The following is a 14,922-nucleotide window of genomic DNA, read 5'->3' as shown; positions in this document are numbered from 1 at the left end:
AATACCTTGAGATCTAATTTATAGGTTCATCAATTCTATTGATGTGAATATAATGTAGTTTTACCAAAAGTATGGAAATATTCATAAATGATTCTTCCCTTTATAGAATCAAAAGTATTTCTGATAAGTCATCTAAATAAAACCCTGCTTTTAGCTGGAATTGTTCATGAAATTATGCTTTGAAAAGGCTATTTCCTTTAATTTTTTGAACAACAGAAGCATTGATATAAGCAATCTAATAAGCCTAAGTGGAATTATTGATGGAATGGGAAGTTCCTCTCCCTCTCCTGCAGGCCAGGAAACTAGTGGAGGGAAATTATGGAATGATATTGTCCTCTTTCCCATGAAGGTGGACAAAGTGACTAGCCAGAATTAGAATGGTGTATATATTCCTGCCATGCAGGCAAAAGAAGGTCCAGTGACAAACAGTAAGATGCAAATTTAAAGAAGCAAATGTAGGAACATTACAGGGAGCTTACACAAGGTAATTTTCCCCCAAAATTTATATTTAAAAAAATGATTAGAAATAGAGTACATAACCTCTGAATAAGATGCTCTATGGCTGGAATTCAGATATTTCCACTAACTGTCCCCCAGGTCTGGAATATCCTTCCTTCTCATCTCATTTATCTCTAGCTAAAATCTTAGATTCTAAAGGAAGTATTTTTTGCCTTCTTTGTGTTAGTTATTTCCTATTTATCTGGCATATAGCTATTAAAATCTGGGTTTCTTTGGGCATGTGAAGTTTTAACATGAGATTGTCCTTAAAGGACTTTTTTTTAATACACCTAGTTTGCCTAACAGGAAGCCTGCTCTATCCTCTACTCCATAAATGTGATGGCCTTTTTGGTTTCCTGCCTGCATCTTTAAAGCTGGAAGGACTGATCAGTTCTCTCATTCTCTTTCTTCCATTATTTTTGACTGTATAATCTATGGTAATTTTTGTCTGCTGTGCTCAGAATAGATGCCATCAGTTAGACAGGTAAGAGGGGAAGGACTTGGCTTATCTCCTCTTTAGAGTAAAAAAAAAAAAAAAAAACAAAACAAAACATAGAGAATATTTTAAAGCTATATTGTGAAGGAAAACAATATGATAAATCCACTTCTTGGGGCAAATTACAATCTTACAAAATGACACTGGGAATGCAAAATTCACCTGTCTTTTCCATCACAGAGGACAGTCTGCAAACTACAAAAGAATAAGAAGGGAAATAATTTAGGGAATCCTGGGGATCTCTACTATCTGGTGTAGTAGAAATTTCTATTGGCAATACTTTCCAATTCACCATAACAAATAATAGAGGTGTTACTCTTTAAAAAAATAGAAATTTCAGCAATTCTAAGAGATTCATTGAAAAAAAATATTCAAGGTAATTCTTACAGAATTCTTACAGAATTACAAAGCAAAAGACCAACAAATAGAGTAACTTTTAGTTTTTGGAGGTTAGGTCTATGCCCTAGATCTTCTGCTTCAGTTGCCATCACTCACTTCTCATACAACTCTGTGATTCCTATGTTTATGGCACTTTTAGACAATTTTTTTGTACTTAACTCCATGGCAACCTCCTGTGCAAAGATCAGGGAAGGACTTTGATCTTAGAGTATGTGGGTACCAATTTGCCACAAAACTTCCACTCCCAGAATCTTTTTTTACAATATGCTATAATCCTCTTAGCTAGCCATAGTACTTTCATTCAGAGATGGTTAAACAATAGAAAAATGATTATCTTATATAATTATATAAATATATGAAGCTAATAAAAAACAAGATTTCTTCAATAGATGGGGGGAAATCCTTTGGCAAAACTTAGAATTTATGTTTTAAAAAAGCCCTAAAAAGCATAGGCATGCATGACAACTGCTTTAATTATTATCAAAATCACATCCTGATACACATCTTGCCACTGAACTCATATGACAATGGAGAAGAGAGCTGCTCTCATTTAAATCCAATTCACTTTCATGTCATGGCATCACCTCTTTGATGTCATGGTCCTCTTTGAGAATAAAGGACAAAGAACAATATTTCAATCAAAAATTTTGTGCTGTATGCAATGCAGAAAGACTTAAAGCTTTACCTGTTCAAACAAAGCAAAAATATGCCCCTTATCTTCACTATTACTTGACATAACTCCAGAAATACTAGCTATAATAATAAGACAAGAGAACAAAATTAAAAGTATAAATATCAGCAAAGATGAGACAGAACAAAGAATTGAATGAAGTATTTTGTACTAGCAGAGATAGTCCACAACTATTTTCTTCATTATTAATCTGATTCTTTTTTCTAGTTCAAAAACCTAAGATCTTATGAGATTTTAATATACATATTAATAACATATTTTTACTTTATTTTTTAAAAGATGATAATACTATCACTTTTTTCTCTCACTTTATTAAGGTTTTCCTTATTTATAAGGGATGGAATCCATTTTATAAGTTACTTATGTATGTGCTATTTGTACTTTCCATAGCCTAATAAATCAATCCAGATTTCACTCAGGTGGGAGTTAGGGAACTTTTCTGTTTCTTTGGTTTCAATCGATATCTTCCATCATTTTGTCAATTTTGAGCCCAGAACTTCTGATTCCTAGTCTTTTAATGATAATACCAAATCCAAAAATCCATATGTGTATATAAATATAATTATATATACATATATATATATATATACAAATAAATGTATGTATACATATATAGATGCATATATAGACACACATAAACTTTTATCCTTCATTTTCAGATAAAAAACAACAGCAACAAGTCAAGGCTCAATAATAGGAGAACATTACCTGGAACTAGAAGAAACCTTAGAGATCATCTAATCCAACTCTCATTTTATAAGTAAGTCTTTCTATCTCTAGAACAGTCACCATGGTGATATTGATTTAAACTTGTTACAAAGGTAGAAAATGGTTAAGGGACTTATTCAGGGGCACAATCATGGTTGCAGAGGTAAATCTAGAGCCTATGTATTCAGAACTATTGTCCATGATTCTTTGACAAAAATCCAGTCACACTATATGTGGGCAAAAACAGACATTTTGATCAGCTTGGTAAAAGACTTGGTATAAAACAGAGATTCAATCTCATGAACATCTGTTAAACTTCGTTCTTAAGACTAATTTCTGCATATGTTAACAATGGATAGAAAAACCTCTCTTCAACCCCCAACTATATTTTGTAGAGTGCTGATTAGAACAGCTGCAAACTTAAATCAATGAGACATGTGCTATCTCAGTCACTTAGAATTTCATCATAATTCTCTCCCCTTACCATACCTCTATTTATTGAGTCCTGCTATGGATATATTTCAGTTTTATTCACTACATTGGAACTCTTAGAGGGAGAATTTTAGCTATCCTATGCCTATACTAGGGACCAGTTTTTTAAAAGATAAAAAGAAATATACAAGAAAGGCAAAAACAACAAAAAAGCTTTTTAAGTAGCATCCTGACTCCAAAGTCACTAACAGTATCACCTTTGCACATTAACATCTATGGAGAAATCAAAGTACCAAAAAAACAAGTCAGGAGTAGAGCACCTCCTGTCTATGAGAAAATGACAATTTGAAGAGTGTTGGCATTTCCTGAAAACATAAAATTGTTTCTAAACCTCTGAATTAACCTTCTGTCAATATATGGAAGCCCAGAGAACAGCAGTGTTATCCAGCAAGAAAAGGCAAATGGGAAACATCAAATGAGTGGAGTCCCTTGCTTAAAAACATACAGAACATTGTGAGTACTGCTTATTTTCCTTTAGAAAATAAAAATGATGGGCATCTTGCTTCTATGGGATTTCGAGAATATTATAGATGCAATCAAATGCAGAAATCTGGGGGAGAGAGATAATTTTCTATGTTCACGTGAAAAGTCATAGACTTTAAGACCAGAAAAGACTATGAACATTCACTATCCCAGCTGTCTTATTTTATTGATGAGGAAATTGAAGCTTTAAAAGATTAAGTCCCTTTCTCAAAGTCACACAAGTAATTATCAGAAGCTAAGCTAAAATCCAGAATGCATGACTTACTGTCCAATGCTTTTTTACTATCCCATTTTTTCACCTATGTTAAAATTACAAAGCATTGGAGGAGGCAGAGCCAAAATGATCAAATAAAGGCAGGGAACTCTCCAGATTCTCCCCCATATCACTCCAAATTCCTTTAAATTAATGATTCTAAATAAATTTTAGGATATCAGAACACACAAAAAGATGGAGTGGAACTTTTTTATCTGGAGACAACTTAGAAGGTCAGCAGGAAAGATCTGTGGCACCACAGTAGAGTCCAATGTGCAATCTTGGCCCCAGCTCAGAGTCCCAGAACCATCAAAGCAGGAAAAATGTGCCTTGGGTTTCTGGATCAGTGGTGGTACTGGCTGCTTCCAGACATCTCACTCAACAGACAACAAATATAATTTGGAAGGCCAGCAAGAAAGATTTGTTAGTAGGGTGAGCGAGCCTTGGGAAACTAGGAGTGGGCATGGGTGATGGTTGCAAAGGCAGTTTCCAGAGTTGTTTCAGCTCACAGTAAGTCTTTTTACTAGCATTGAGGAAGGACTCTCTTGCTTTAGCACACTGGAACTTATAGCCACAGCAAAGCAATCCTTATAGTTCCAGGATAGAAAAAGAGTGCTTAGGTTCAGATACTTAGAATGACTCTGAAAACAGTTTGAAGAGTGTACTCTTCACCTAAAAATAGAGAGCTATTTTAACAAAAAGGTAAAAGCCAAGTAATAGGCTAGGAATATGAGCAGAAAACAGACAACAGACAACAGAAAAAGATTCTGACATAGAAAGGTACTATGGTGAAAAGGAAGATAAAATACACACTCAGAAGAAGATAATAAGGTCAAAGCTTACCCATCCAAAACCTCCAAGAAGAATAAAAATTGGTCTCAAGCCATGGAAAAGCTCTAAAAGGATTTTGAAAATTAAGTAAGATAGAGGAAAAATTGGGAAGAGAATTGAGAGTGATGTAAAAGGAAAAATAAAAAAGTTAGTATGAGGAAAAGAATGCCTTAAAAAGAAAAATTTCCCAAATGGGAAAGGAAATAGGAAAGCTCACTGAGGAAAAAAAAATCCTTGAAAATTAGAATTGAGCAAATGTCCCCAAAAATGAAAAAATAGAAAACAATATAAAATATCTCATTGGAAAAACAATGAACCTGGAACATAGATCCAGGAGAAATAATTTAAAAATTATTGTTCTGGGGGCAGTTAGATAGCACAGTGGATAGAGTGCCAGCCCTGAAGTCAGAAGGACCTGAGTTTAAATCTGGTCTCAGATTTAACACTTCCTAGCTATGTGACCCTGGGCAAGTTACTTAACCCCAACTTCCGCAGGGGGGGAAAAAAAGGTCTACATGAAAACTATGATTTAAAAAAAGAGCCTAGACATCGTCTTAAGAAATTATCAAGAAAATATGCGCTGATAGTTTGAAAACAGAGGGTAAAATAGAAATTGAAATAACCCACCAATCACATTCTGGAGAGATCCCAAAATGAATATTCCCAGGAATAGTATAGCCAAATTCTGAAACTCCCAGGTCAAAAAGACCATCCAGAAAGCATCCAGAAAGCATCCAGAAAGAAACAATTCAAGTATAGTGGAGCCACATCAAAATAACACAAGATTTAGCAGCTTCTCATTAAAGGATCAGAGGTTTTAGAATCATATTCCAGAAAGCAATGGAGTTAGGATTAGAACTCAGAATCACCTACTTAGAAAAATTAAATGTAATCTTTCAGGGAGAAATGTGAATATTCAATAAAATAAAAGACTTTCAAGCATCTGTGATGCAAAGACCAGAACTGAATAAAATTTTGATGTTCAAATATAGAACTCAGAAGAAGTATAAGGTGGTAATTAGGAAAGTGAAACTGTTAGGATTTTTACAAAGTGATGTCAATTGTCTAATTTTAGCATCGTGCTTAGCAGTTCTCTAGTTCAGAATTCACACCTTTCACAACTTTAAGAGTTCACATTAATTCACACATTAATGTTTGAGATTTACAAGTCAGGATTCAGTCGGGAGATTCACAAGTCAAGAACTCACAATCCCACTCTCTCAGAGGAGATGTCAACCTTTGAGTTCACACCTCTAAAAGAACATATAAAAGGACAAGCACTAGAGACTTTTGAGAGATGGAGAAAGCAGGAGTCATGGAGGATAATGAGAAGCCAGAGACTGTAGTCGGGCAGAACTGGGGATTTGGAAGAAGAGAGGCTGAAGCTAGAAGAGGCAAAGGACTAGCAACAAGAGCTCTTGGAACCAAGGAGGGAGATAGGCCTCAAGAAAACTAACTGGACTATTTTGGAAGAGACAATAAAGCATCTGAACTTTTAACAGCTGGCTGCATTTGAGGTGATTATTGAAGTGAACTGAAACTAAGGCTGCCTTCAGAAGCTCCCTAAGAAATCTGCTCCCAGAGAATGATTATATTTTAGAAAAAAAATATTGTGGGATACCATAAGGGACTTACTAAAATTTTCTGTATATATCCCTATATGTGAGGATCATACTTATAATTTATTAGAATTTTCTCATTAGTATGACAGAAGGAATGACAGAGGTAAGAGGTATGAGGTGAATATGAAGGAATAATATCTTAAAAAATAAAATAAAGGGGTGAGAGAGGAATCTACTGGGAGAATGAGAAAGGAAGAAGTAGAATTCTGTAAATCATTTGCCATAAAAGAGGCAAGAAAAAACTTTTGCAATGCAGGGGAGGAAGGGAAAGGTAGGGTGAGTGAATGAACCTTATTATCATTAAAATTTGCTCAAATAAATTATATATATCTTTATATATACTTAATGTGATCTAGAAATCCATCTTACCCTACCATGAAATTGAAGGAGAATTAGATCCCAGGTGGGGAGAGGGTGATAGAAGAAAGGGCATATCAGGAAAGGGAATAGTCAGGTGCAAAATCTTTTTGAGCAAGGACAGGGTGAAAGAATAGAAAGAACACAATAAATGGGGGGGGGGAGGGGAAATACAGTTAGCAATAGTAATAGGAAGAATGAACTTCCAGGGGATGGAGACAAGGTGGCAGAGTAAAGCTAAGAAGCTGAAACTTTCTCTGTATCCCTCGAAAACCACATGAAACGGAGATTCTGAACAGAGTCATGATGATACCACTCTCTAGCTGAAGGTAGACTGGAAAAACTTCAAGAAAAGTCAGTCTCGCTAGGGCAAAAAGAGTGTTCAGCCCAGCTCAGACAGATTCAGAAAACTGGTGAGAGAGTATTAATCACAGCAAATCAATAATTGGGGGAAAATTTTTGAAGCAAGTTTCTCTGATGAAGATTGTACTTCTCAAATGTATAGGGAACTGAGTCAAATTTATTTAAAAAGAGCCATTCTTCAATTGATAATTTATCAAAAGATATGAATTACAGTCAAAGGGCTATAAAATCATGCATATACTTTGACCTAACAATACCATTACTAGGCATGATTCCCAAAAGAAATTTTTTTAAAGGAAAAGGACCTATATGTACAAAAATATTTATAACATCTCTATTTAGGGTAAAGAAATGGAAACTAGGGCAATGCCCAGCAATTGAGGAATGTCTGAATAAATTGTGGCATATGATTATGATGGAGTAAAATTGCTCTGTGGGATTATGAGTTGGATGTTCTCAGAAAAGTACTGCAGCTAAGTACTCTAGAACTGGAAAATAATCCAGAACTTAAGCAGTGAAATGTACTATGTATAAAGTAACAGCAAAGTTGTGGAATGATCAGCTGTGAATGACTTTGTTTTATTCAGCAATATAGTAATCCATGACTTATAGTGAAAAATGTTATCCATATCCAGAAAAAAAGAACTGATTGTGTCTGAATGCAGATTGAAGCATACTTTTTTAACTTTATTTTTTTGAGGATATTTTTGGAGTGAGGATCTATATTTTCTTTCACAACATGACTGTTATAGAAATGTTTTGCATAACTTTACATGTGCCTTCTTCAAGAGGGTTGGAGTTTGGGAGTAAGGGAAAGAATATGAAACTCAAGGTTTTAAAAACATATAATTTTTTTCATGTAACAAGAAAATAAAAATATTAAATATAAAAAAGAAAAGAAAAAATTACAAAACATACAGTATGTTTTTGGTATCCTCCTCTTTCCTTTTCAGCACAATTCTCCTACGTTTTCCCCCTCTTCTTCACTAGATACCCTATTCAAGTTATTGCTGGCCACACAACTCCTCTTACTTCAACAATGTTGTCTAGGACTATCTTCCTCCCCAAAGACCATACTATAAAATTACCTGCTTTTTCTCCCTCCAATTATCAGTTAAATTGTTTTTCCCCCATTATATAATCATGTTCGCTTTTCTGATACTTCATCTTGCTTCTCTTCCACAATGACAACTGACGGTTAGTCTATGCATGATAGCTCCTGACTGATTACAATGGTATTCATAATGGAACGACACCTCTTTGAAGTTGCTAGTACACTGGATGAATCACCCTATCAGATTTATTGAGAATATGGACATGCATTACATAGGATGAGAAGGCATGGATACATTTTGATTGGCACCTTAGATGAAATATTCACATAGATAAGATCTGAATTATTTTCTTTTCCTCAGCCCTAAATTAAAATATCTTTTTTTTTCTTAGCATGGCTGACATTGGAGAGGATCAATAATCTAATTAACAAGTAAAGGAATTTATACTAAGGTCTGAATGATGTCATCACTCCTGAAGAACAAAAGGATCTGTGAGACCAAGAGCTATTAACATTTTAAAGGAAAAATACTAACCTAAGTGAATTGGTTGTACAATATATGTGAATTACATAGTAATATCACAGAATGATAGGATCATAGATTTAGAATTTGTGAGATATCAAAGATTATTGAGTCCAAACTCCTCATTTTAATGATGAAGAAACTGATAACTATAGAGGTAATTGGAATTGCCCAAGATCAGAATTTATTTGAGATAGTATTTGAAGCCAGGTTTTTGTAAATCCAAGTACTGTTTTTTTTAAGTCCTCAATAATAATATTTCCAGGTAGAATGACTGGTATATAATTATAGAGAACAAATTAGGCATAGTCTTAGAAAAAATCTTACCATATTGAATTATAAGCAAAATATCTCAATGGTTACAATTTAATAATCAGCTATGCTTATTTTGTTTGTGACAGTGCAGTTTTCACCACACATTGCATAATAAAGCAAGACCTAATTTTTTAAAGGGAAGCCAGCCAGATAAGTTCCACTTCAGACATTATAAAAATTAAAAAAATAGAAGCAAATTCAAAATAGAATTTAATAGCTCTGTAGCTCACAAACATTGAAACCTGAATATATAAAAGAGACATGTTGAGTACAGCTTTGGTCTGCTCCTTAAGGATATTTATGAGGTCATTCTTAAGGTACTAATTCCCACGATCCTTGATATTTTTCCCATCTCTCAAGTCTATTGTGCACTTTGATTATATTAAGAAGTACACAATCCCATAATTATCTAAGCAAGATACATAAAATTTTTGTCTTGTTATAGAAAATAGGTTTTGTTTTTCTATCGTTGTCCTCTATACCTCAGACATCTGGGAATCAACCAGTAATAAGTGTTTTCTTACAATACAGCACTGCTTAGTTCAAAAGATCTTTCCTCCTTTCCTTCCTTCCTTTCTCTCTTCCCCCTTTCTTTCTCAAGTTAAATTGTTATAGATCTTATTGGTTCTTGACTAGTAAGCTCTGGACCAATAACAAATAACTATGAAGCCTTAGTATACAATTAACAAATGGGAATAGTAGAGTAAAAGAAAGGATAGAAAAGGAGGGGAAAAAAGAAAAATTTCTAGGGGTAGGAAAATGACAAGTGAAGTAGAGAGAAAAGTAAAGGAAGGCAAAGAAATAGGAGATAGAGAAAGAAAAGATAGGGAGAAAATGAGTAAATAGGGATTGGGAGAAGAAATGAATGAAGGAAACAAGCATTTATTAAGTGCCTAATATGTTCCAGAATTGTACCAAGTGCATTACAGATATCTCATTTGATTATGACAATAACTTTGTGAGAATTTTACATTTTACAATATTTCCATTTCACAGTTGAGGAAACTATAACAGATAGAAATTAAATAATTTGCCCAGGGTCACACAGCTAATAAGAATCTGAGGGAGGATAAGATCTCAGATTTTCCCAACTCTAGACCTAGCTACTCTGTTCACTCTGCCACCTAAAGTCTAGGAGAAGAGTGAAAGAAGAAAGCTGGAAATATGAGGTAAGCAACTGAACAGAAAATTATATGTGTGTGTGTGTGTGTGTGTATAGGAAAAGAGAGGACGAGGAGAAGAGATGAAAAAGAAATTGAGTAGAATTTATAAAATAAAACCCCTGAAAGGACAGATGGTGTCCTTTAAAAATAAAAAGGTCACGACTGAAATTTAAAGCATGAGTTAATTCTTTCCCCATTGATTTATTGATTATTCATATACTGTCTGACTCAAATAACTTCAATTAATTTTAGTAAAGCAAATAAATGACCAAAAAAGTAGCATAAGATGAGAGCAGCTAAATGTCACTGTTGAGAAAATGTTGGGCCTAAAGCCAGAAAAATTTATCTTTGTGAGTTCAAATGCAGCTTCAGATATTTACTAGCTGTGTGATCCTAGGCAAATAACTGATACCTGTTTCCCATAGTTTCCTCATCTATAAAATGAGCGGGAGAAGGAAATGGCACTACTCTAGTAACTTAGCTAAGAAAACCCCAAACTGAGATGACAAATAGTCTGATGTGGCTGAAAAAAACAACTGAGCAACAATAATCATAAGATGAGCTAAATTTGCTTATTATTATTATTTTTAATAACATTATTTTTAATGATTTTATCACTCATAATGTCTAGAGGGCTGGAATTCTGAAAAGGTGTCTTGAATCTAAGACAGAAGAGTACTTAAGGCTAATTATCTACTCAATGTGAGATAATAGTTCTATAAACATATACTTAGATGATATGTTGATGTGATGGCTCTCCTCAGGATTGGCGCCTGCTAAATGTGGTGTGGTGAGGTAATTGGAGGCAAGGATTGGAGGGCTCAGGGAGAGGGCCAGAGTTTCTCTGCTCCAGCATGCTCAGGAGGGAAGACTTCAGGCTCCAGACTCCAGAAATCCAGGTTCCATCTTTGACTAGACACGTGGCAGCTTACCTGCCCCCTTCACTTCTCCTCCTAAAAGTCTTCCTCCTAAAGACCAAAGACTTTGATCCTGAGGCATTCCAGAAAGCTAGCCCAGATACTATAATAATGTCTATAGATGAAAGACTACAAGTAGGTAGGTTTGAAATGAGCATTCATTGATGTGATGGAATTTAGGGGAAGATTAAGTGATTAGTTGAATATGTAGTTGAATAAAAAATAATCATTGTTATTATAAGAAGCACTGGCACTCATTATTAGGTGTCTACCATATGGAAGAGTGCTAGATAGTGAAGATAAAAAGTCCAAAACCAAAACTTTTTCTTTTTTTCCAGGTGCTTGAATTGATGTATAAGCCATAAGAAAGACTAAGTGCCAAGTATAATTTTGAGAGGGAAAATAATGATAATGAGTGAAAGAAATTAAGGTGAAAAAAAAAAAGATAAAGTCTAAGCTGTTTTTGAAATAAGTTAGGGACTTTAGAAGGAGATGGGGACTTGAAAGTACATTGTATTCTTGAGTAATTATTTGTTCAAAGGCATGAATGTGAAATATGGAATATTAAGAGAGAACAGGTCAATCTAATCCGGTCACAGAAAGATTTAAAGTTTAATATGAAATAGAATTGGAAAGATAGAACAGAGGCAAGATTATGGAGGACTTTAAATGCCACATTGAGGATTTGATAAATTAGTCTTGGAAGCAATTGACAATTTTGGAGTAAGAGGATGACATAGTCAAATCTGTACTATAAGAATAACAATTTGACAGCTCTTTGAAGGATGGAATGCAAAGGGAAGAGATTAATCTTAAAGTCAGTAGGCAAAGACCATATTATAAAGCTTTTATGATAGTTCATTGGAAAAGTAATGTTATCTTGGGAGAGGGGAGTTAAGGTAGAGAGCGAAAAAACTGGAACACAAAATCTTCCAAAAATGAATGTTAAAAACTATTTTACGTGTGTTTGAAAAAAAATACTGTTGTAAATCCTGGATGGGGGGGTAAGAGAAAAAATTTTTGAAGTCATTATTAATTAGAAAATTAAAACGAAAACAATTTTGAGTTACCCTATTTCGCCTATTAGATTGACTAATATGATAGAAAAGGAAAATAAGAAATTCCAGAGGAGCTGTGGGAAAATACACTTAAAACACTGGTGGAATTATGGAATGATCCAACTATTTTGGAGAACAATTTTGAACCATGCACAAAGGGTTATAAAATTGTAAGTATCCTTTGACTCAGTAATACTACTATTTGGTCACTATCTCAAAGAGATGAAACTAAAAGGAAAAGAATCTATATACTGAAAGGTATTGATAACAATTCTTTTTGTAGTAGTAAATAATTGGATATTGAAGGGATGCCCATCAATTGGGGAAAATTGCTGAACAAGTTGTGACATAAGAAGTGACAAAGAGAATGTTTTCAGAAAGTCCTGGGAAGACCTATGTGAACTGATTCAAAGTAGAGTAAGCAGAACCAAGAGAATATTGTATATAGTAATAGCAATACTGTAAAGGTGATCAACTATGAAAGATAGCTAATCAGATTAAGATGATGATCCAGGATAATTCTGAAGGTTTCATGATGAAAAATGCTACTCACTTTCACAAAGGGAATTGGCAAATTGTGAGTGCAAACTGAAAAATATTTTTTTTGTTTTTCTTGTTTTTTTGTGACATAGTTAGCATGGAAATATGCTTTGAATCGATTTCATATGTATAACTGATGTCATATTGTTTACTTTGTCAGTGGGTAGGGGAAGGAATGAAGTGAAGGAGAATTTTTGAAACCCCCAAATTAAAAGAAGAAATAGAATATTTTCTTAAAAGGGGATCATTGGGGACATCTCAGAGACAACACAATCAATCAAGTCATGAAATCAGAAGCTATCTTAAGCAATCAAAAAGTGAGTATAAAATTCTGAAACAAATGATTTAACCAAATTTTAAAAGAATATGACTTTCAGGAAGAAGAATTATAAATTGAGAAAATGTCAGGGTGAAGTGAAGACTTTGTAAGACTAGGAGAGACATTGGTGTGTGTGTGTGTGTGTGTGTGTGTGTGTGTGTGTGTGTGTGTGTATGTATTTTACACACATATCTACTTATATATATATGAATATATACATATATATAATACACACATACACATAGACAGAAAGAGAAATAGAGAAATAGATATAGGCAGTGAAAAAAGAGCCAGAGAATAAGCAAATATTGAAGATCAGAGAAAAAAGAATATGATTGATGAGACAAAATCGAAATCATTAATGCCATGCCAAACAGATCATATTTATTTTTAATAAAATATCAGATATCATGCTACTGAACATTGGCCTACTTTTGGAAAGAAGTGGTCATGTTTTGTTAATTATTTCTCAGGTCAATTTGAGAATCATGTACTCTTATACACAACTCATTTCAAAATAGCCTCTTCCTCTGACAAAGGTTGAGATGATAGACTTGAAAAATGTTTCATGCCTTTACTTACTACTGGTCTGTGTACATCCCAGAAAGCTCGTTCTTGGCTATCAAGAATCTTCCGTTCTATCTTGTCTCTTTTCTTGTCAACTCTGTGAACAATGTGGAGATAAGAAAACACCCTACTAATTATGATACTTCTTATTTTTGTTGTTTTATAATACTTCTTTTGCAAGGTAAAAACCTCCCAAATGTGCACAAATAAGCGTGACTCACAAATACTCACTTTGCTTGTGCTTCTGCTTGCATAAAAATAAATTCCCACTTCCGGGCAAATGCTCGTTGCAGTCTAGCCAAGCTTTCCTGAAAATACAGCACAAGTTAAGAAGATTTAAGACCATATTTTTCTGCTATAGATTACTAACAGATAGAGTTATTTGAAATGTCAAATGTAGAGTTATTATTAAAATGATGCATATATGCATCTAAGCCTTAATTTAAGCTACTTTCTTTTATAAAATTACCATAATTAAAGTAGTATCTTTTAAAAGTGTAATTAAAAACCTACAGTATACCTAAAGATCTTTTTTTTTTTTTGGTTTTGTTTTGTTTTCAGAATTACACTAGGAAGCACTATGGATATATAATCAGTGCATCTTTCAGTGCTTTCACTTTCCATCAAATAATAAGAAATTAACTTTGACTATAGATTATATTTTGCTTATACCCTTTTTGTCATTCCTTGGCTCAGTTTCAATGATATTTAACTTGCTTAATATCTGAAAAGAAAGAAATCAGGTTCTTGCTTAAGTCTTTCTGTTGAAAAGGACATTTTCCCCATCATAAAGATCTTTAAGTTCAAGTTGACAGTGTGATAGTGGAAGAAATCCTGGATTTAGAGTCAGAAGATCTGGGGCACTGTATTAATATTTGAAATACAAAGAAAGGTATAAATCACCATTGTCCTCAAGGGATTTCATAGTCTGATGGGATAGACAACATACAAATTATTATATGCAAACATTATATAGAATAAATTGGGGGTTTGGTTGCAGATATCAGCACAGTACCTGAAACATAGCAACCACTAAATCCATCTAATCACTTCACTCCACCACAGTTGCTTATTTTGTAGAGACTCATCAGACTGATGGACAGAGTGAGAGATGGCAGGATGGGGCAGAGTTGATAAACTTCTTACACCATCTGATTGCAATTTCAGTAACCCATAAAGGTATAAAGTGGAGCGAGTCCAAGCTAAAGCACCTGTGCTCTGTTGCTATTTACTTAAAAGTCTTCATTTATCTGACGGTCTAAAGAAGGTCTAA

The 14,922-nt window shown here is 33.9% G+C and overlaps 1 protein-coding gene across 10 annotated transcripts in view; it reads right to left on the bottom strand.

Annotated features, from left to right (window-relative positions):
- RGS7 (regulator of G protein signaling 7) overlaps positions 1-14,922 on the bottom strand; it is a 677,137-nt gene that overhangs the window by 85,414 nt on the left and 576,801 nt on the right. For all 10 annotated transcript variants that reach the window (XM_051993522.1, XM_051993525.1, XM_051993520.1 and 7 more), the window contains 2 exons: positions 13,881-13,957; positions 13,665-13,746 (listed from right to left, as the gene is read on the bottom strand). In XM_051993522.1, the coding sequence (XP_051849482.1) occupies positions 13,665-13,746; positions 13,881-13,957 (159 nt within the window). The remainder of the gene's footprint in view (positions 1-13,664; positions 13,747-13,880; positions 13,958-14,922) is intronic.

The sequence above is a fragment of the Antechinus flavipes genome, chromosome 4 (assembly GCF_016432865.1).
Source record: "Antechinus flavipes isolate AdamAnt ecotype Samford, QLD, Australia chromosome 4, AdamAnt_v2, whole genome shotgun sequence".
Classification (NCBI taxonomy): Eukaryota; Metazoa; Chordata; class Mammalia; order Dasyuromorphia; family Dasyuridae; genus Antechinus; species Antechinus flavipes.
This window is presented reverse-complemented; position numbering and strand designations above follow the sequence as displayed.